Genomic DNA, 21,369 nt, shown 5'->3' with positions numbered 1-21,369 from the left:
CCAATCTTCTAGTCTGGAATTCCAGATCAATGCTAGCACACAAGAACGCCGGTGATGATCGGAGGGCAAAAGCAACAGGTTCGAAGAGGTCTCTCCCATTTTACAGATGATAATCTTCAGAACCTTTGCTAATCATATCATCGATTTCTTGTTGGGGATTTTGAAGCCTCAGTCGCATTACAATGGGGAAGTTGATGCATTGGCGATACGATTGATTTGGCATATTGAAGATAACTAGAAAAAAAATGGATATGCTTGTATTCACACAGCCTTTGGCTGGATTTGCTCGAAATCAAACACTTGAAACATCAAGCGCCTCACATCCGGTTTGCCGTAGATGGTATACGCAAGCCCATGTATGGCTTGCTGGACTGCAGTCGTTGCAGGATTTCTCAGCCTCCGGTTGTGCTCAAACTTATCTTGAACCGACTCTCCGTAAATGATGAAGTGATGAAGGTGCCGATCCCTCAAGTATCGGCCGCAGAACTTGTTCATCAATGTGCGCCGGTGCTTTTCTTGTATCCATCTTCCGGGGGCATCAAGATGCTTCATTAGCAATCTTTCTGCCATCACGAGATCCTGAAGAAGAGATAAAAAAATGAAATTTTCTTATAAAATCTTCTTGGATGTTAGTTGGTAAAAGGATGGGAATTGGTTGAATATATTTCCCCAAATTACCCAATTATTTCATCAAATTCCAATTGTTATTGTTAAAAAGATTTCATCTTTCCTTTTAATAGAAGCCAAAATGGATGTTTGATACTACCGGGAAAACAGCATCAAGGAAATAATAACCAAGGGTCAGTTTCATGATAGAAGTTGTACCTGAATCTTTTGCCCAACATATTCCAACCGTTCTAGACAAAATCTTGGATGCTCGAACTTGTATTTGGATGAGTGTAAAAATGCCAACTGCCATATGCTAAATTGTGTTAAAACTGGATAACAAAGAATAATTGCAGGTTCGTACGAAACCAAGATATTTGTAACCTAATGAAAAACTAAAATAGTAGCGTGTTGATTTATCAATAGCAAGAGAGCAAGAAAAATCTTAATAATTTTTATACAAGGAAATGAGGAAGAACAGCTTCAGGCAACATTGATAAAGAAAAATTTCCTAATAAAAAAGAAAGGAATCTGATTCAGTGAAAAAGTTGCAAGGTAGCTTAGTCCAGTCCTATTGATCTGTCTAACAGATATTTGTCATTAACTATGTTTGACTTGAATTCTTCTATGGAATTTTTAACAAACCTATCGACTACATGTGAAATCTTTGTTTCTACTCTCACTGGAAAAGTATGACAGCAAATTTCCACCAAAATATTTGTCTCAAAGTACTCATACAGAGGCTATAATCAGGTGGCATCATTATACTTATTTCAGCCTTTCCAAATGTAACCTATTCTGATGGGGTCATAAAGGTGCTGTAGTGAGATCATATTTCTTTCTTTCCATGATTGCTCCAGATGAGATAATAACCAGTACTCGACCAAACAACTAGCAAAATGTAGCTTTAGCTATTGAGACAACACTGGATAAGGGAATAAAATGATGTAATTCCGAGGAATCATATGTAGTCCGGCACGAGCATGACAAGTTAGAGCACATCGCTAATAAATCACTAGTAAATTATGCCAGAACCGACGTCCAAGGGTAAGTTAGTTCTACACATAGATTTCTCAGGATGACTGCACCAATGAAAATAAGAGTGTTGAGATTTTTTTCCTTCATACTGGTCTTCCTTGGTCTTACTTGAAAACACTCTACCCTGCCTGATTTCATTTTCCTAGATAGAAGTGAATATGATAATGTTGTCTCAGAACTCAGGGAAAATAACTACTGATCCTGTCCGAACCGGCTATCAGTGGACGCTGGGCACGTGGCGCTTCCTGCTAGATCCTCGAATGCTCCGGTGAACCTGCAACAAAACCGAGCCGGGAGGGGTGTCCCGGCGACGGCCCTCCGACGCTCAAGTCAGGCGAGGAATAACAAAAAGGTGGCTTCAAGATGAAGATTTTTCATACCTCCAGTGGAGAAATGGAAGCCTTATATAGATCTCTCAAAGAAGCCTGGACGTGCCAATCAAAGCAACCACCTGCCTTTGACCATGCCCAGGTATGGGTCTGTCAGAAGGGCCATGTCTGAATATGGATCTGTCAGGGAGACGTCCATGAGACCATACTGTTACTGTATCAGCCTCTCCATGATGTGACGGCAAGATCGTGCGATCTTGTGTACGGCCTAATCATCAGACATGCTTCTGCTGATATCTCATATCCTGAGCCGAGCGCATAGGCCGCTCGGCAACCTTTATACCCTCGCCCCTATTTGGCCGAACGGACAACCCCCTCGGCCCTTGGCCCCTGCCGAGCGGACTCCCGCTCGGCCCTTCGGTCTTCCTGCCCTGGCGTCGGAAACATGAGCCCATGGATGGGCTTATCTCTAGCTCCGTTCGGACCTACCCATCCGCTCGGCTCGGCCATCCACCGCATAGCCTTTCATCAGTCCTCAGGTTGATCCCCTTCAGGAAGTGGGTTCCCCATTCTTACTGCCGGATCACTTGCCTTCCCTTCAAGTCTAGTCGAAGGAGGCAGTGAGTCCGACTGACTGGACTATATGTGTCCGAGCGGGCGGTCGCCGCCTTTCCGTAGCTTATAATATCACTGGGGCCGTCCGGCCCTTCTACCAAATTCAGCCGCTCGGCTCCTTATTTTGGTTGTCTTGTCGCTTAATGTTGATATTTGTTTGTCTAGATCTCCTCGGAAATTATGCAAATCCTCTCCATTAAGTCGGAGCATGCGCGGTATGGGCGCATTAATTGCACTCGGTAACAGGGAGCCACGTGTCGACCCTTGTGTGGCGGCGGCGTCACTTACGATGGGACGCCCCCGTTTGAAATGGACGGCCCGATGGCGTCCTTGTTTCTCGTGACCTGGATCGGACGGCGGTGGCTGACCGGCCTCGGCCGTATAAAGCCTCCGTCCCTTTTTTGGCCGCATATTCGCTCGCGCGTTGCCTTCTGCTTCGTTCTGTTGCTGCGGCCTCCGGCGATCTAGTGTCTGGTTTTAGGCGGTGATCACCTCATCGGTGATTCTTTCCACCCGTTTCCTTCCCAGTGAGTCCTCTGCCTTCACTTAATAGGTCTTCCCTGCTCATTTCGTTCCTTTCGTTTCCCTTCCTTTGATTTTTTTCTGAGATGGCGAGTTCCTTCGAACCCGCTGTTGACCATGGAGAGCCGATTCGATGAGGAGCATGCCCAGCGCCTTGTTCGGACATACGGGCTTCCTGATGACCACGAAATAATTATAGCCGGCCCGACCGACCGTCCACATGACCCGCCGATCGGCTCCATTTGTTTCTTTTTAGACCAATTCCAGGGCGGCCTTAGATTTCCTACCCATCCATTTATTCTGGAGGTTTGTAATTACTTCCGCATCCCGCTCGGCCAGCTTGTGCCGAATTCCTTTAGGTTGCTGAGCGGGATGGTCGTCCTCTTTAAGTTGCACAATATTCCTCTTGACCCTAAGATATTCCATTTCTTCTTCTACCCCAAACAATCCGAGCCTGGCACCTTTATCTTCCAAAGTAGAATAGGCTTTAAATTTTTTGATAACATGCCGACCTCCAACAAACACTGGAAGGAGTTTTTCTTCTTCATCCGACTTCCCGATCGGCCAGCCTTCCGCACCCAATGGCAGACCGCCGTGCCGACCCAGCCGGAGCTCGGCAAGTTCAGAAGTAATCCAGCCTATCTTCATGCGGCGAACTGGTTGTCCGGCCAGCGATACAAGATCGACCAGTTGCTCCTGAAGGGGGTGCTATATATTTTCGGGTTATCTCCCGTTCGGGCGAATCTCCCCTTCCGCATGAGTAAGGACTCTTTACTCTCTTAGTCTTTTTTGTCTAACTGATTTTAATTTCTTTCACTGCAGCTGATGTCATGTGGCGCTCCAAGGCTACCGCTCACTTGAAATTGAAGTCTGTAGAAATTGAAGCGGCCACCAAAAAGGAGCTCGCCGAGCGGGGTTTAATCCCTAGCCGCCCGGCAGGTGCAGGAGAGGGAGGGGCACAGTCCGCTCCTGAAACAGAAGCTGCCTCATCCGCTTCAGCGGCGGTTGAGGCGGAAATCGATCCTGTTTCCTCGGCTCCCGCCGAGCTGGGCGTTCCCCAGGTTGGAGATCCACCTTTGGAGGTTCGGCGGAAACGTCGAAGAGACCCCCGCCTTCCGCTAGCCCAAGAGGGGGAACCACAGGCGCCGATCGGCGTATCTTCGCCCGACCGCACGCCATCCCGGATCGGGACCCCTATGGCTTCGCCTGCCGCACAGTCTTCTGGCTCTCCTCCCCGACCTCGCCGCCGCTTACGTCGGTTGGGCGAAACTTCCACCATAGGGGAGTCTTCGCATCAGGCGGCCGCGACTGAAGAAGCGCCGTCTGGCCACCCTACCATCAAGACTACCCTCCGATTCCCATCGGAGGAATATTTACTGTCTGCCGATCGGCCATCGAGCCCCGTTCACGAAATAACCCTGACTGGTCCGCTCGCCAAACTCTTCGAGGACGCCCAGATTCAGGTGGCCCTTATGACGCCCAAGCAGCTCGGCGATAACAATATGCAGCAGGCTACTCAGGTAAACCCGTCTTCATTCCCGTGTCATGCTATTGTTTGATTCCTGACATTATTATTTCCCTTACAGCGCTGGGCCGAGCAAATTGCCACTAGCCATCGGCTAGCCGAGTTGGAAGGCCTTCTGGAAAAACTCCAAGTGTCGGAAGGTCCCACGGCCGAGCAGGAGAAACAAGCTTTTGAGGCCGAACAGAAGAAGGCTGCCGACCTGACTACTGAAGTAGCTCGGCTAGCGGACTTGGTGAAGAAGCGTGACAAAGATGTGAAACGCGCCGGTAGCCGGAAGAGGCAGGCGATCGCTGACCTGGACAAAATGAAAGTAGATGTCCATGCGCTAAATCAGCGATCTAAGGATCTGGAGGCCCAGCTGAACGCCGAACGGGAGGTCCGTTCGGCTGAACGCACAAAGGCTGAAGCGAACTTGAAGGCCCTCCAAGATTCCTTAACTACTTCCCGGGCGTTGCTCAAAAAATATAAGGAGGGAGAGCCTAGTCGCCTAGCTGTAGCGCGCCAAGAATACATCCGCTCAGAGCGATTTGGTGAAAAGTTTGGTGGCAACGTCTCCTCAACCTTCCTCGAGGCGGTCAAGGTCACCACGGCGTACTTCAAAAAGGGGGGGCATCTTCCTGCTGACCTGAGCATTCCCCCTCCCGAACTGGCGGCCATGATCGACGACATCCCGGACACCTTTTTTAATTTTGAGGACCCGGAGTGATGTGGGTTATTTCAAGCAATTTTTGTACTTCCTCCGCTCGGCGGATGTGAAATTTTTGTACGTGCCGTTCGGCATAATTTTTCTTCTAATGAAACGATGCCCCTTTTCCTGTCTTCCTACCCATTGTCCATAATATTCTTCTGTTTGCTTAACACTAATGCTTGTAAAATTTTCGCCAGTCGTGCTCTTAAGCTTTCTCCCTCACGCGTCCGATAGGCTTGGCTCATTGCATAAAGTGCGAGTGAGCAGACCTACTCGCTCTGCACGTACGTCCTGCTTGCGTGAAGTCAACAAACGCCGAGTGTTGAAGGACCAACCCCCCTTCGAGCCCGAATGCTTTAATATTTATGGTTTCCACAGTTTCTTACTCCGATATTCGTCCTTCCGCTTGGTATATTTATAGCCGATCGGCGCGGCTCTCGATTTTTAACGACGGTGCTCGTCGGCTTTCCGCTCGGATTATTTATAGACGCCGGCCCGTCTCTCGATTTTTAACGACGGTGCTCGTCGGCTTTCCGCTCGGATTATTTATAGACGCCGGCTCGTCTCTCGATATTTATCGTCGGAGCTCGACGGCACGGATATTGGCGCGGCTCTCGATTTTAACGACGGTGCTCGTCGGCTTTCCGCCCGGATTATTTATGGCGCGGCTCTCGATTTTTATCGACGAGCTCGTCGGCACGGATATTTATCGGCGCGGCTCTCGATTTTAACGACGGTGCTCGACTTCCGCCGGATTATTTATAGGCCTCGTCTCGATTTTATCGTCGAGCTCGACTCGACGGATATTTATAGCCGGCGGCTCTCGATTTTAACGACGGTGCTCGTCGGCTTTCCGCCCGGATTATTGCCGGCTCCTCTCTCGATATTTATCGTCGGAGCTCGGCGCGGATATTTATAGCCGGTCGCGGCTCTCGATTTTAACGACGGTGCTCGTCGGCTTCCCGCTCGGTATAGACGTCGGCTCGTCTCTCGATATTTATCGTCGGAGCTCGGATATTTATAGCCGATCGGCGCGGCTCTCGATTTTAACGGCGGTGCTCGTCGGCTTCCGCTCGGATAGACGCCGGCTCGTCTCGATATTTATCGTCGGAGCTCGGGACGGATATTTATAGCCGGTCGGCTCTCGATTTTTATCGTCGGGGCTCGCGCGGATATTTATAGCGGTCGGCTCTCGATTTTAACGACGTGCTCGTCGACGAATATTTATAGCCGTGGCCTCGATTTTAACGACGGTGATCGTCGACATTTCGCTCGGACGTTTTTAACGCCGGTGATCGTCGGCACGGATAGTTATAGTCGGTCGGCTCTCGATTTTAACGTGCTCGTCGGCTTCGCTCAGATTATTTATAGGCCTCGCCTCGATATTTATCGTCGGAGCTCGACGACGCGGATTTTTAAAGCCGGTCGGCGCGGCTCTCGATCGGTATCGACAGCGCGGATATTTATAGCCCGGTCGCTCTCGATTTTAACGACGGTGCTCGTCAACGCGGATATTTCGGCGCGGCTCTCGATTTTAACGGCGGTGCTCGTCGGCTTTCCGCTATTTATAGACGTCGGCTCGTCTCGATATTTATCGTTGGAGCTCGGCACGGATATTTATAGTCGATCGGCTCGATTTTCGATCGTCGGCGCGGATATTATAGCCGGTCGGCTCTAGATTTTAACGATGCTCGCTTTCGCTTCGGATTATTTATAGGCCTGCCTCGATATTTATCGCCTGGAGCTCGGACGGATATTTATAGCCGGTCGGCCTCGATTTTAACGACGGTGCTCGTCGGCTTTCCGTTCGGATTATTTATAGACGCTGGCATTTTTATCGTCGGAGCTCGTACCACGGATATTTATAGCCGGTCGGCTCTCGATTTTAACGGTGCTCGTCGGCACGGATATTTATAGCCGGCCGGCTCGATTTTTAACGACGGTGCTCGTCGGCTTTCCGCTCGGATTATTTATAGACGCCGACTCGTCTCTCGATATTTATCGTCGGAGCTCGACGGCACGGATATTTATAGCCGGTCGGCGCGGCTCTCGATTTTTATCGTCGGAGCTCGACGGCACGGATATTTATAGCCGGTCGGCGCGGCTCTCGATTTTTAACGACGGTGCTCGTCGGCTTTCCGCTCGGATTATTTATAGACGCCGGCTCGTCTCTCGATTTTTATCGTCGGAGCTCGACGGCACGTCCCAGTGGGACTACACACCCGGCCGAACGGCTCGGCCTCCGTCGTCGAGCGCTGGGCTTGTGCATAATCATCCCCGAGGTAGTATCGGCTAAAATGTACCTGGCCGAACGGCTCAGGCCTTCGCTCCAGGCAATAACCTCCCTCTATCACCCTGATCAGCGCAGGGTTTTGGTTTTCCTTCCTGCCACCCTAGTATGCAGCCCGGCCGAACAGCTCGGGGTCTTCAAGCCGTTCATCGGAGAATGCTCAATGTGTTTTTATCTTTTTGCTTCCTGCATCGCAAGCATATAGGCGACGAAAAAGTATATACATTTATATTTAGCGCACCTGTCACCCAGCGCGGAGAACGTACTCCTGGTTGAACGGCTCATGGTCTATTTCGTCGAGCATTTTGGCTTGGATAATTTACCTCCGTCCGAACGGTACGGGGCCTTCGTTTTTCGAGGGTAATGCCTTATTCTCGCTCTTTTGACTTTTCATTTCTGCATTTTCAGTAATCAGTCGAAAAATGTACACATGGTGATTTACAGTGATACACCTTTCACCCCGCCCGATAAGGCTGGAGGTGGTTCGCGCTCCACGGTCTATCTAGCTGCGGAGCTTTTCGATGATTTTGAAAGGACCCGCCCATGGAGCTTCAAGCTTGCCGACGTCACCGACCGGCTTGACCTTCTTCCAAACAAGGTCGCCGACCTGGAACGCTCTGGGGATGACGCGCCGGTTGTAGTTTTGCTTCATCCGCTGACGGTATGCCATCAGCCGAACGGACGCCTTTGCCCTTTCCTCTTCTACCAAGTCCAGCTCCATGTTTCTTCGTTCGGCGTTATCGTCATCGTAGCTCTGGATCCGGGCTGACTCAACTCCGACTTCGACCGGAATGACAGCCTCACCGCCATATACCAAATGGAACGGTGTGACTCCTGTCCCTTCTTTCGGCGTCGTTCGGATGGCCCACAAGACGCTCGGCACTTCATCTGGCCAACTTCCTCCCAAATGGTCGAGCCGAGCGCGCAGAATACGAAGAATTTCCCGGTTGGCGACTTCAGCTTGACCGTTGCTCTGAGGATAGGCCACGGATGTGAAATGTTGCTCAATGCCGTAGCTCTTGCACCAATCCTCTAACATCTTCCCTGTGAACTGCCGCCCGTTGTCGGACACTAGTCGGCGAGGGATGCCGAACCGACAAATGATGTGTTGCCAGATGAATTTTTTAACCATTTGTTCAGTAATCTTTGCAGCGGCTCGGCCTCCACCCACTGGAGAAGTAATCTACCGCCACTAGTAAGAATTTCCTCCCCGGCCGCCATCGGAAATGGACCCACAATATCTATTCCCCATTGATCGAGCGGACATGAGTTGATGCCTTCATCTCCTCTGCCGGTCGGTGAGAGAAGTTGTGATACTGCATGAAAGGCAAGTAGATACTATCCGAGCGGCATCTGTTTGTAAAGTTGGCGCAAAGTATCCGCCAAGAGGATCTTCTTGGCTAACGAGTCCGGATGACCTCCGCATGATCCTTGATGTACTTCCGGAGGATGTGCTGAGTCCTCGAGCTTACACATTTCAGCAGAGGACGCGAGAAAGCTTTCTTGTAAAGCTGATCTCCGATGAGCGTAAACCGACCGGCTCTTCTTCCGAGGAGCCGGGCTGCATATTCATCGGATGGTGTGGTGCCGAGCGGAGAATTCTATAATAGGTGTCCTCCATCGCTTGAAACGCGAGGCCTTGCATCCGTCGACATACTCCACCGCAGCGTTTTTCAATTGGTTCTTGAATGGCGGCCGTTATTAACTTCGCGAGTTTGCTAACTCATCGGCCCTGGTTCTCCGTTCGGGAATCTTCGAATAAACACCTCTCGAAAGTAGCTTTGAGTTTTCAAAGGCCTCGCAGAGCTTAAGCCGAACAGTTGATTTCAAAGGTGCCGGAAAGTTGCGGCAACTGTGAATCCGAATAAAGTGTCACCCGACTGGCCCCAACATGCCGCCTGCAATCCGGCTATAAGGGCCTCGTACTCGGCTTCATTGTTAGTCGCTTTGTAATCTAGCCGGACGGATAAGTGCATCTTTTCCTCCTGAGGTGAGAGTAGTAATATTCCGATCCCACTTCCGAGTCGAGTGGAGGATCCATCCACATATATTCTCCACATAGCTTCCGGCTCTGGTCTTTGCACTTCGGTCACAAAATCAGCCAAGGATTGGGCTTTAATCGCCGAGCGGGGCTGATATTGGATATCAAATTCACTTAATTCTGTCGTCCACTTGATAAGCCGTCCGGACGCTTCTGGATTCAACAGCACCCTTCCGAGTGGACTGTTCGTTCGGACAATGATGGTGTGAGCCAAGAAATACGGTCGAAGGCGCCGAGCGGCTAGAACCAAAGCTAAGGTCAACTTCTCGAGCCCGGTAGAGATTCACATCTTTTAAAATGTGGCTTAGAAAATACACCGCTCCTCGCCGCTCACAAGTCTTGAGCCTACACTCGATTGACGACGATACATATACATGGACTCACCCACGATCGGCTTGGCCAGCAGAGGTTAGATATGTCTTCAACTCTTCAAATGCTCGGTCACACTCTTCATCCCACTGGAACTTAGCTCGGCAGATCTTGAAGAATGGCAGGCTTCGGTCGGATGGAGATGAATCTGGATAAAGCAATTATCCGGCCGGTCTTGCACTTCTCTTGTATTTCTTGGGGGTGGCATGTCTTGCAGTGCTTTCACTTTGCTGGGATTTGCTTCGATTCCCCGCTTGGTCACTATATATCCCAAGAAACGCCCTCCTTTAGCTCCGAACAGGCACTTTTGGGGATTTAGCTTGACTCCATATTTGCGCAGTGTTCGGAAGGTTTCTTCCATATCCTTGAAAAGATCGGCCGCTCGGACGGATTTGATAAGAATGTCGTCCACATAAACTTCCAGATTCCGCCCGATTTGCTCCTTGAACACCTTGTTCATCAAGCGTTGATAGGTGGCCCCGGCATTCTTCAATCCGAACGGCATCACTTTGTAGCAATATGTGCCGTCGGCCGTTACGAAGCTTATCTGGCGAGCGGCACTTGATGATATCCTTGGTAGGCGTCAAACATGCAATTAATTCGCCGTAGAGTCCACCGGTGATCTATCCGGCGGAGGATAAAAGTCCTTGGGCATGCTTTGTTTAGGTCTCGAAGTCGATGCAGACCCTCCACTTGCCGCCTTGGAGACCAATACTACGTTGGCCAGCCACTGGGAGCTGCACCTCGCGTATGTGGCGGCCTTGAAGTTTTTCTACTTCCGCTCGGATGACGGCATTTTGGCGCTGAAGTCCCTTTTTCTCTGCTTCATCGCCGAGCGTCCGGTCGGACGCAACTCATGCGTCGGGCTTGGCGAAATTCGGCAACTCATGTCGACGACAAAGACATCATGATTTATTTGGAGGCATGGATCGCCTTCTCCTTCGCTCTTCTTCCGGATCCGAGGCGATAAAGTCGTGGCCTCGGTTGGGTCGGATGGATCTGAACTTCCTCCTTTTCATCATAAATTAAAGCAGGAGGTTTCTCGGTTATGGCATTTACCTCGATTGGGCGCCTTCCGAGCGGAGCAAGCTTCTGCTCGGATCATAGCACCGCCGAGCTGCTAGCTGATCTCCACTCACTTCTCCTACTTTGTCCTCCACGGGAACTTTATCTTTGGTGGAAGGTTGAGACAACCGCCCGGAATTCGCCGAGCGCCGGTCGCTCCAAAATGACGTTGTAGGATGATGGAGAGTCGACCACCACGAAGTTTATTGTCCTGGTCCTTCCTGAGCGGCTCCTCTCCCGGTGAGGTGGCTAGCGGATCTGTCCGAGCCGGTGAACTTGCCGTAGAATCCGTGAGCGGGGTCGTCGTGGCGGCGGCTCGGCTCGATCGATTTGCGGTGATCGAACGCCTTCTTGAATATGATGTTGACCGAGCTCCCTGTGTCAACAAATATGCGATGAATGGTGTAATTTGCTACTACCGCTTTAATGAACAGCGCGTCGTGGGGCACTTCTACTCCTTCCAAGTCCTCGGGTCGAAAGTGATTTCGGTCCACTTGCCGCTCTTGGCTCTGACCGAGCGTGGATCTGCAATCGGACGCCCGCCTTCGCTCGATTGAGTCTCCTCCGGTCGGTCCGCCGGCAATAACGCTGATTTCGCCCCTCTTCCCGAGCGGACGGTCGTGACCGTTCTCTGGACGCCCGACGATTCTCCCGCCTTGAGATCGGTGCCGCTCGGGTGTCTGCTGATGTCGTCTCTCGGTGCGGGTCCGGTCCGTTTCATGGGTCCTATGTCTCCTGTCGATGGGAGGAGATCGTCGTTCGGCTTTCCTGGGAACAGGATTGGATACAAAGGGAAGGCTTCGGCAATCCCTCGTGTTGTGCGTATCCGTCTGATGGAGGGTGCAGAACATAGGGGTCCACCTCTTCTTTGGCTTGGGCCGAGCGGCAGCCACCTCTTGTACGTGAGATCTGGCATGGGGGGATCGGATTGCATCGGCCCTCGGTCCTCTAGGGGGCTGCTGAGCGGTGTGCTGTTTCCGCTCGGCATGAGTAGATGCCCGCTCGGCTGGAGCTTCCTTTTTCCGAGCGGCTTGCGCTTCTTCCACATTTATATATTCGTTGGCTCGATGTAGCATGTGATCATAATCTCGGGCGGCTTTCGGATGGCGAGCGGAAGAAGTCCCCATCCGCAAGGCCTTGCGTGAAGGCGTTCATCATCTCCGAAGTGGCTGTTGGGATGTCCATCGCCACTTGGTTGAATCACTGAATGAAGCTCGGCGATTCTCTCGGCTCTTGCTTGATGGCGAACAAGTGACACTTGTCTTTTATGCCGACTCTGGCGAAGTGGTGGAGGAAGGCCGTTGAATTCCTTGAAGCTCGTGATGGATCCGTCCGTGACCTCGGAACCATCGTTGAGCGATCCAGAGAGTGGTAAGAAAGGCGGCATTTCACTCCATCGGTGTATTGATGGGCGTGGTTGTTGTCAAACTTACCGGATAGGGTCATCCGGGTCCGTTGTTCCATTGTACTGCTTATCGTCGGAGGCACGTAGTGCTTGGGTAGAGGTCTCGTAGAATAGCCTCAGTGGCGATTGGTCCGCTCGGGAGATGAGTCCATCCGGTGAGCTTTCCCCTTTCTGTCTCGCCTGGCATTTCGTCTGAAGAAGAGTCTCTATCTCTCCGAGCTGGTCCGGCTCAGGTGCGAAATAAGGCCGGTGGAATGCGACGGTGGAGGTGCTTCCGCCGGCCACCCGACGCAGATGTTGCTGTTACTGCTCTACCGCTGCTTTTTTTTGTTCAACAATTTTGGCCCTTATCTCGACCGGGCGTCGAGTTCTTCCTGAAAGCGTCACTGCGTGTGTTGTCGTCCCTCGTCCATTGTTTACGATCGGATGCGCAGAGCGTTCCCGACGGCGCCAATTTTATCCCGTCCAACCGGCTATCGGTGGGCCGCGCGTGGCGCTTCTGCTAGATCCTCGAACTCCGGTGAACTGCAACAAAACCGAGCCGGAGGGGTGTCCGGCGGCCCTCCGACGCCTTCAGTCGGCGAGGAATAACAAAAGGTGGCTTCAGATGAAGATTTTCATACCTCCGGTGGAGAAATGGAAGCCTTATATAGATCTCTCAAAGAAGCTGGGCGTGACGCATCAAAGCAACCACCGCCTTTGACCGTGTATGGGTGCATCGGAAGGGCCGTATCCGAATATGGATCATCGCTGTGGAGGCCCGTGAGACCATCTATTCATATCGACGCCTTCCGTGATGTGGCGGCAAGATCGTGCGATCTTGTGTACGGCCTAATCATCAGACATGCTTCTGCTGATATCTCATATCCTAAGCCGAGCGCATAGGCCGCTCGGCAACCTTTATACCCTCGCCCCTATTTGGCCGAACGGACAACCCCCTCGGCCCTTGGCCCCTGCCGAGCGGACTCCCGCTCGGCCCTTCGGTCTTCCTGCCCTGGCGTCGGAAACATGAGCCCATGGATGGGCTTATCTCTAGCTCCGTTCGGACCTACCCATCCGCTCGGCTCGGCCATCCACCGCACAGCCTTTCATCAGTCCTCAGGTTGATCCCCTTCAGGAAGTGGGTTCCCCATTCTTACTGCCGGATCAACTACTAATAGGAGAGAAAGGTTTCCGCCAAAGTGGGCAACTTCAATAAATTTCAAGTAAATGGAAATGAAATTTGATTTGTCAAGGTTGTGATTGGGAATTAAAAGACAGGGAAAAAATGGCAATAAGAGCAGGTTTGGTCTACCTTTTGGCAGCATAAAGAAAGTTTGTACTTTATGATCCATTAGGATTTTGATCATATCACTGACAAGTGAATTAGTGAAAACAATAGAAGATATAGGAGGATAAATTTGTCCACAAAGAAGCGAAGCTATTAATTGATTGAATCTCCTTCCAATATTTCAGTTAATTACTTTCAAGATACCAATGCACCAAAAGACAACGTGGTGTAGAACTTAGTAGGGAAAGAGAAATTGGAATAGGAATTAGACAAGATGTGAGGAAGGAAAGAGGAAAGTAGTTTGAGATAAAAGTACAATATATGTTTCCTGGACTCTAAAACATTCCAAAAAATTAATAATAAAAAACTTAAACTATCACATCCTTTAATGACCCATATAGTCTGTGAGTTCCAATGCAATCAATGAAGTCCACGCAATCATTTAGGTCTCTTGTGCAATATTTTGGAGTTCCATGCACTAAAAATATGCATACTTTTGGTTGTTCTAATACACAGTCTGCTTATTTTTGCACCTAGAATACATTTTCCTGAAGTCCCTTACAAATCAATATGGTTCTCCATCATTTTTCTCCTGTACAAAAGAACCGCAGTTCAGAGGGTGATGTGAGAGAAACTAGTGATAAAGATCCACTTGAAGTTGATCCAAGTGACAAAAAAATATAGCCTATTGTGTCATTCAATGAGAAATTGTTGCAAGGAACTAGAAGTAGAAGAAACAAGGTGGCCTTTGAGAATAGCGCCAGTTTCATCAGGTTTTTGTTGGAAGGGTGAAGTTTAAGGGGTAGTCAACCGCAAAGACACTGGTGGACAAAGAAAGTATCACAGCAAGGAATTAAATCATCCTCATGAAAATTGATTTGAAGTAAATCAAACTAATATGCATTAGATTTAAGGTTTAAGGTTCATGGGAAAAGGAAGAAGTTGAGCCCTAAGCTTTTTAAAGCAAAATCTCTCTGCTTAAAGGCTTACCATGGCATACCAACTTAAATGATCCTGCAATATGTACTTGCAGTAAGCTTATAATTTTCATTGCTGAAAGTAATTTTTCTTTATATTTTATCATGTGAGCGATATATTAGCCATGGAACTGGTTGGCTCAAAGTGTCAGGAGCATAACTAAAGGACATAGCATTTTCCTCCATTGTAACTCTGTAACATGGTACATATCATCTAAGTTTTCACAAATGAGAAATAGTTAGATCTTATCTAGTTAAATCAATGTCCTACAGCTCATGATGCTTGCTTGACATGACACAAATAGATGAAACATTGGGAGATCTAAACATCATATGTATGCCAATGGACCCTGGACAAAGGCAGTATTGCGCCCAGATGTAACAGTACAAGGGGGTTCAAAAGAAAATTATACAGATGATCCAAAAAACCAGAACCATGAATAGTTAATAATTTCATAGTCAATCAAATTCAAACAAGTATAAACTATACAGGTGCCAATGGGTCCTACAAAATCAAAACAGAATATTCAGGGGTTACCTGAAGACCAAGGCCAAGTTCAATATTCCTTGCCTCAGCGACTTCTGGAATTCGATCATTCATGAACAAAGGATATCCCAATGCTCCCATGATTTTAGGCCTACTGTCAAAGTCCCAGATATTCCCTCGAAATCGATGCATACCTGGTGGTACACATGCTCTAAAAAGCCTTGGATGGGCAAAAAGAGCATCTTGTGGAGGCTGTATGGAACACGACAAAATGGCATAATCAATGAATTTTCAAGATTCTTAAAAATTAAAGATATAATGAGATGTTATGAACATGGAACAGCATGAATGATCAGTAAAATAATGCACTTGAAATAATCAACAACAGTGGCATGCCCTGTATGAAGCCATATCTTGCCAGCTAATTTGTTTGTTCTCAAACTCCGCCGAGACATAATCAACATCTTCCAATTGCCGCCTCAATTTTGGTTGACAGCTTTCATCCTCTGGGTCCATACCAAATGCCTCAAATAGTACACGATATACTTCAGGCATACCAAAACACAAATATATGGCTCCAAACAATGCCCAAAATACAGACCTGAAAAAAAGAGACAATACACATTATATGTAGTGATATCAATCGACCCCACAAAACTTCCAAAAATAATCCACCTTAAAAAAAATAACAATATTGATTTTTCTTCCACTAAGCGGTCATAGATGAGACCATTAATCCATCAAAAGAAGTAAAGAGTAAAGTTATGCTTAGGTTATTAAGAGTTGTGTTAGGTTGTCAGCCAGCATTAAAACTTTGACAAATGTTCAATGAATGGATCCATTAAACTAATATTAATGAGATAATTTTATTAGGAATTAATTAAGTTTATTTAAATTATCTCAATGTTGGGAGTTGATTAAAATTATTAACCTAAAGTTATTTAATTAAACTATAACTTACAACTTACCTGCGTACCCTGTTTCAGCCAAGCAACAAATCTAACGTGTCGCTGGGACCACGCGACAAGTCAGGAAGCATAGCCAAGACTGCACAGTGCGTCCGGGCCCATCGCCCGGGCTCGGGCAACGCTTCTGAGCCTATCGCTGGGCTTGGACGACGCATCCTGGCTCATGCGACGCATCGCGGTGATGAAATGGCAATGACGGTTTCAAGTGCGGCGGTGGCGGAAGGAGGTGCGTTACCGCCTAAAAGACCGTCTCAAGCAAAGGCAGTGCGGTTGATGCCCACCTCCCGCCAAGGCGGTGCCCTCGGCTACCATTTAGAACACTACTCATTAAAAGTAGGGAAGGGGGATAGGGACAAAAGGAGGATCATATCAACGATCATGTATGATTTATCATTTGTTTAGTTTTAGTATATGGTTTATGTATTATCACTATTTTATTTTTAGTAAGAAACACATTCTAAATGCACTTTTACCTATTGCTTAGCGAAGCAATTTCAGAGATGGTAAGTACTAAACTAGTTTTAGAGAATCTGAATAAGTATTTTGGCTTTGTCCTTTTGAAATCAATCTTTGCAATGCAAATGCAATGCTAAAACCTCTCTTATTATTATCTCTTTTCTGTGTTCTCATTTGTTAAAGAGATATTTTCCTGATATCAGAATGGAAAAGGTAATTGTTACATCAATATGTCAAAGTTACATGCTTTGACCCATCTACCAAATTGTTCTCTTGTTGAATTAAAACCGAAGTTAAATTAATCTTTGCTTAATTTCCTCTACTTAGTATATTAGCTTCAAATTATCTTAGAACAACTTAATTTGGATTGGATAAGTCTCTCAGACAAGGAACTAGAACATCTACTGATTGGAGATTTTGCTGACCATGTTGAATCAGCTTTTGAACTACAGTGGATAAACCAATAGCCCTAAGCAAGCTTCGCTAGAATGGGCCTTAAAGAGTGCACAATATGATTCTTCTGTAGGTTAGAAAGGTCTTAAGACTTTACTAGTTGAGATATTAGCTGATTTGATGACTTGGCAGTAGACAAAGGGCATAAGTCTTGGAGTTTGAATAATAGCATATCCTTCTTCAATTATTTGAAATCCTACAGAAAACTTAATATGCAAAAAAGAAATGTCATCATTATAACTGAACTCAATCATTTTATCGGTTGACTAACCTTTTCAGTATATTCTATGCTTAATACATCTTTATTGTCTGACTTCAAGGCGCATGTTATAGTTTGCCTTTTGTATAAGAGAATCCGATCTCCAATTTCAAGTTTTTGCTTAGTGTTAATCTTGCATCTGTACTAATCCAACTACACACATATAAACATCCATCAAGCTGGTATTTGTTCTAAACTTCTAAAGCCTGCCAAAAGATTAGTATGCCCTGCTACATCAATATTTTTTAATCACTAAAATGGCAAAAACATCCCTCACCAAACCACTCTGTTGAACACAACAAGGTGATTTGTACAACATAACACACGCACACAATGGGATGTGCTGAATAAGTCAACTCCAATGTCTACATAGTGGAGTTATCCACTGACTTGCAAAATTTGTCAATCCTACCACAAGATTTTGATGGGGAGGAAATTGAAATATGAACAAAGCTCAAGGATCTTCTCTATAGAAACAAGATATTATTAAGGATGCCTCAGATGTTAAAAATGTGAAGCCTCAGAAAGGAATCTAAAGTTTTTTTAAATCCTGCAAGGATTATCAAGCCACATCTTTGAAATACTTATATTAAAAACTGTTCTATTTTGTTTATCCTACTTCTTGATATCATGTACTTTTTTCTTGAGCAGCCAGGTGGATGTGAGTCGCTAGGCTCTGATGGTAGAAATTACATGGAAATGAGTGGAGTTCTATGGATGAGATTAAAGACTATTATGACTTCAAATAAACATTCTCTACTTCTATTAGATTATACTGTCAATATACTCAATACCTAATTCAATTACTAGTCTTGAATACATTTTATTTGGTATAAACATAGATGAGAACTAGTGGAATTTTAGGGCTGAGATTAGGGCTATTATGACTATAATAAACATTCATTTACATTCATTTAGGCTGTGGAACTAATACATAATTTCTGGTTTTAGACTCCTGGATCCATTTTCTACACAAACTAATTATTAAGTGCTGATTTAGTTTTGACGGGGGAAAATGAGCATTAAAAAAATGATAACTAAACAAGACTTACTTCGCTGGAGATTCCTTATCCTTGCGAATCATCTTATCCATATCATCATAAGGAAACACCAGGTTGTGCAAGCTAGCTGCTTTAATCCATTTGGGAAGATTCCTCTTTCCTATCAGCGCAAAAACCCTCTCCCTCATTGGCGCAGGCGATTCTCGCGGATAACGTTGCAGGAAATACTCAGCGAACGCCAGCTCAAGCACGTACTGCCCCAGGAAGCTGAGTCTGGAGTGTCCGTTCCTGACGTGCTTGGCATTGGCACGCTGGCAGTCTGGCGCCGGGTGCTGGAACGCTAGGTACAGCAGTGTGTCAAACTGCTTGGCTGGATTCCCATCGTCAAGTTGCTCGGACGAGTCCAGGGGGTACCCCAGGGCCTGCTTGGCCTCGAGGAGGTACTCGTCTATCCAAGTGCGGTCAGCATTGTTAAGGCGGGCGGAAGGAAGGCAGGAGCTAAGAAGCGGCAGGGACTTGAGGGACAACTGAGGGCTGTTGAGGAAGCGCTGGGTGAGCTTCGCATCGTCGAGCGGAGGTTTGAGGATGAATCGGCGTGGAGGAACCTTCTTCTTGGGGAAAGCGACCTTCTTGCGCTCGGCGAGCTCACGGAGGAGGCGCTGGGGACTATTTGGGGGAGCGTCTGGCACCGGCGTGCTGGCGATGGCGAGAGCCCGGCGACGGGTAGTCGGCCGGCGGGATCGGACGTAGGAGCGAAAGGGGAGAGGAGAAAGGGAAGTGGAGAAGGAGAGGTCGACGGATGAGAGGCCATGGAGAGGAGAAAAGAGCTCCATTTCGATCTGTGGGTGTAGGAGAGCGGCGGTTAATTTGAGATTTTTGCAAGGGTTTGGAGTGAGGAAAAAAAAACCATCGGCGATAAGGAAAGTGGCGGATTTGCTGTTTGGGGTGTTGGAAGGTACGATGTGCACTTTGGTTGGATTTTTTTTTTAATTATCGGTAAAAGGCACTTAAAAAATATTTTAAAAAGTCTCTCGTCGTACACCTCCACGATCCAGTGGATGAGATCGCCGGGGAAGGTTTGCATTCCAACCTCGCCCCAAAACTGCCGGCACCATCCCTTCTTCCGCTTCTTGGAGAGCTGCCCCAGAACCCTCTCCGCCTTCAACCAAATCCACGCCCAGTTCATCGCCACCGGCCTCGCCTCCCACACCTATCCCCTCTCCCGCTTCCTCCTCCTCCTCTCCTCCCTCCCTCCCCCCTCTCCTTCCCTCCCCCACGCCGCGGCCCTCCTCCGCTTCGCCTCCTCGCCTTTCCTCCCAAACACTCTCGTGTCTTCCCTCGCCGACGCCGGCCGCGCACACCTCGCCCTCGCCCTGTACTCCCACCTCTTCCTCCGCCTCCGCACGGCCAAGCCCAACGGTCACACTTTTCCCTCCCTGCTCAAGGCTTGCGCCGCAGCTGGCCCTTCCTTCTACCCCGCCGGCCGCGCCCTTCATGCCCACGTCGTCAAGTTCCTCGACCCCGACGCCGTCGACCACTTCGTCTCCGCCGCGTTGCTCAGCTTCTACTCCCGCTGCGGAAATGTGGCATCTTGCCGGCGCATATTCGACCGCATCGAGGACCCCGATTTGCCCGCGTGGAATTGCATCATCTCGGCGTACGCTCGCTCCTCCGGCGACGGAGGGGATGCTGACCCCCGCATGCAGAGCCTGTTCCTCTTCCGAAATTTGCAGCTTTCCTCTCCTTTTCGCCCTAACGAGATCACGCTCGTGGCAGTGATCGGCGCTTGCGGCGATCTGGGCGCTCTAGGGCAGGGAATTTGGGCGCATGCATACATGAAACTCAACCATTTGACTGTGAACCAGTTCGTGGCCACGGCTTTGATCGATATGTACTCCAAATGCGGACGAGTAGATCTAGCCGAGCAAGTGTTCTCTGCATTTCCGCACAAAGACACGCTCTGCTACAACGCAATGATTCGAGGACTCTCTGTTCACGGTCGCGGCCAGCGTGCAGTTGAGTTGTTCGACAGAATGACCAGAGAGAATGTTGGGGTCGACGAGGTGACCTTTGTGGTCGTCATGAACGCTTGTGCCCATGCTGGATTGGTCGATGAGGGGCAGAGAGTGTTCCATAGAATGAAGAAGGATTTCGGAATCGATCCAAAGACGGAGCACTATGGATGTTTGGTGGATCTCTTATGTCGATCAGGTCTGCTAGAGGAGGCTAAAGCAGTGCTCGAATGCATGCCTATGAAGCCTAATCCAATCTTGTTCAGGACCTTGTTAACAGCTTGTGCAGTCCATAACAACTTGGAGCTCGGAGAAAGAGTGATGGCGAAGCTAATGGATTCAGAGCCGCTGCACGGTGGCAACTACGTGCTGTTGTCGAACATGTACGCAAGAGCAAGCAGATGGGACGGTGTGATACAGGCCAGAGCCCTCATGAAGAACAAGGGCATCGCCAAGTCACCTGGTTCGAGTTTTGTTTAGATTAATGGATCGAAGTTTCTGATGGGAGACGAGGCACACCCACTTTGGAAGGAGATTCATGAGACGCTGACTGACAATGGATAGAAGGTTGCATGAGTCGAATATGTGCCAAGGACAAAGGAGTAGGGTTACGAGAGCCCAGCTGAGTTTTATAGTGTTTACTTTTATTTAACAAAGATTATCAAGTTGAGTTAAATCGAACCTAAAATGTCATTGAAATAATTATTCAAAGACTTTTATTTATTTTTTTATGTTACAGACCTCTCAATTTAAATTTATTTAATTATTTAAAATATTTATATTTTAAACTTATTTGATTGATTATAGAACTTAATAATGGAAATGTACTTGTTCATTTTGAAAAAAAAATATTTATTTATACGGTGATTGATCTTGTCCAAAAGTGGTCAAGTCAGTCAACTAGGGGCATGTCTCTGTCATTAACCAAGTGAAGATTTTGCGTTATCCTATGCAATACAGAGAACGTTAATATCAGATCAGAGAGCGAGTTTT

The 21,369-nt window shown here is 48.1% G+C and overlaps 2 protein-coding genes across 4 annotated transcripts; one reads left to right on the top strand and one right to left on the bottom strand.

Moving 5' to 3' along the window:
• Positions 1-55: 55 nt before the first annotated feature.
• Positions 56-19,425, bottom strand: LOC121985708 (ribonuclease III domain-containing protein RNC1, chloroplastic-like). 3 transcript variants are annotated; one of them, XM_042539308.1, is made up of 5 exons: positions 18,416-19,425; positions 15,624-15,828; positions 15,279-15,479; positions 826-912; positions 56-579 (listed from the first exon to the last, which is right to left on the bottom strand). In XM_042539308.1, the coding sequence occupies exons 1-5, from the start codon at positions 19,195-19,197 to the stop codon at positions 262-264; spliced, it is 1,593 nt and encodes a 530-aa protein (XP_042395242.1). In that variant the 5' UTR covers positions 19,198-19,425; the 3' UTR covers positions 56-261. The 3 variants fall into 3 exon arrangements, with proteins under 3 accessions (XP_042395242.1, XP_042395244.1, XP_042395243.1); XM_042539310.1 differs by lacking the exon at positions 18,416-19,425 and having other exon boundaries at positions 15,646-15,771; XM_042539309.1 differs by lacking the exon at positions 18,416-19,425 and having other exon boundaries at positions 15,597-15,730.
• Positions 19,396-21,092, top strand: LOC121985709 (pentatricopeptide repeat-containing protein At5g43790-like). The gene has a single exon (XM_042539311.1). The coding sequence runs from the start codon at positions 19,423-19,425 to the stop codon at positions 20,854-20,856; it is 1,434 nt and encodes a 477-aa protein (XP_042395245.1). The 5' UTR covers positions 19,396-19,422; the 3' UTR covers positions 20,857-21,092.
• Positions 21,093-21,369: the final 277 nt, after the last annotated feature.

The sequence above is a fragment of the Zingiber officinale genome, chromosome 5B (assembly GCF_018446385.1).
Source record: "Zingiber officinale cultivar Zhangliang chromosome 5B, Zo_v1.1, whole genome shotgun sequence".
Classification (NCBI taxonomy): Eukaryota; Viridiplantae; Streptophyta; class Magnoliopsida; order Zingiberales; family Zingiberaceae; genus Zingiber; species Zingiber officinale.
This window is presented reverse-complemented; position numbering and strand designations above follow the sequence as displayed.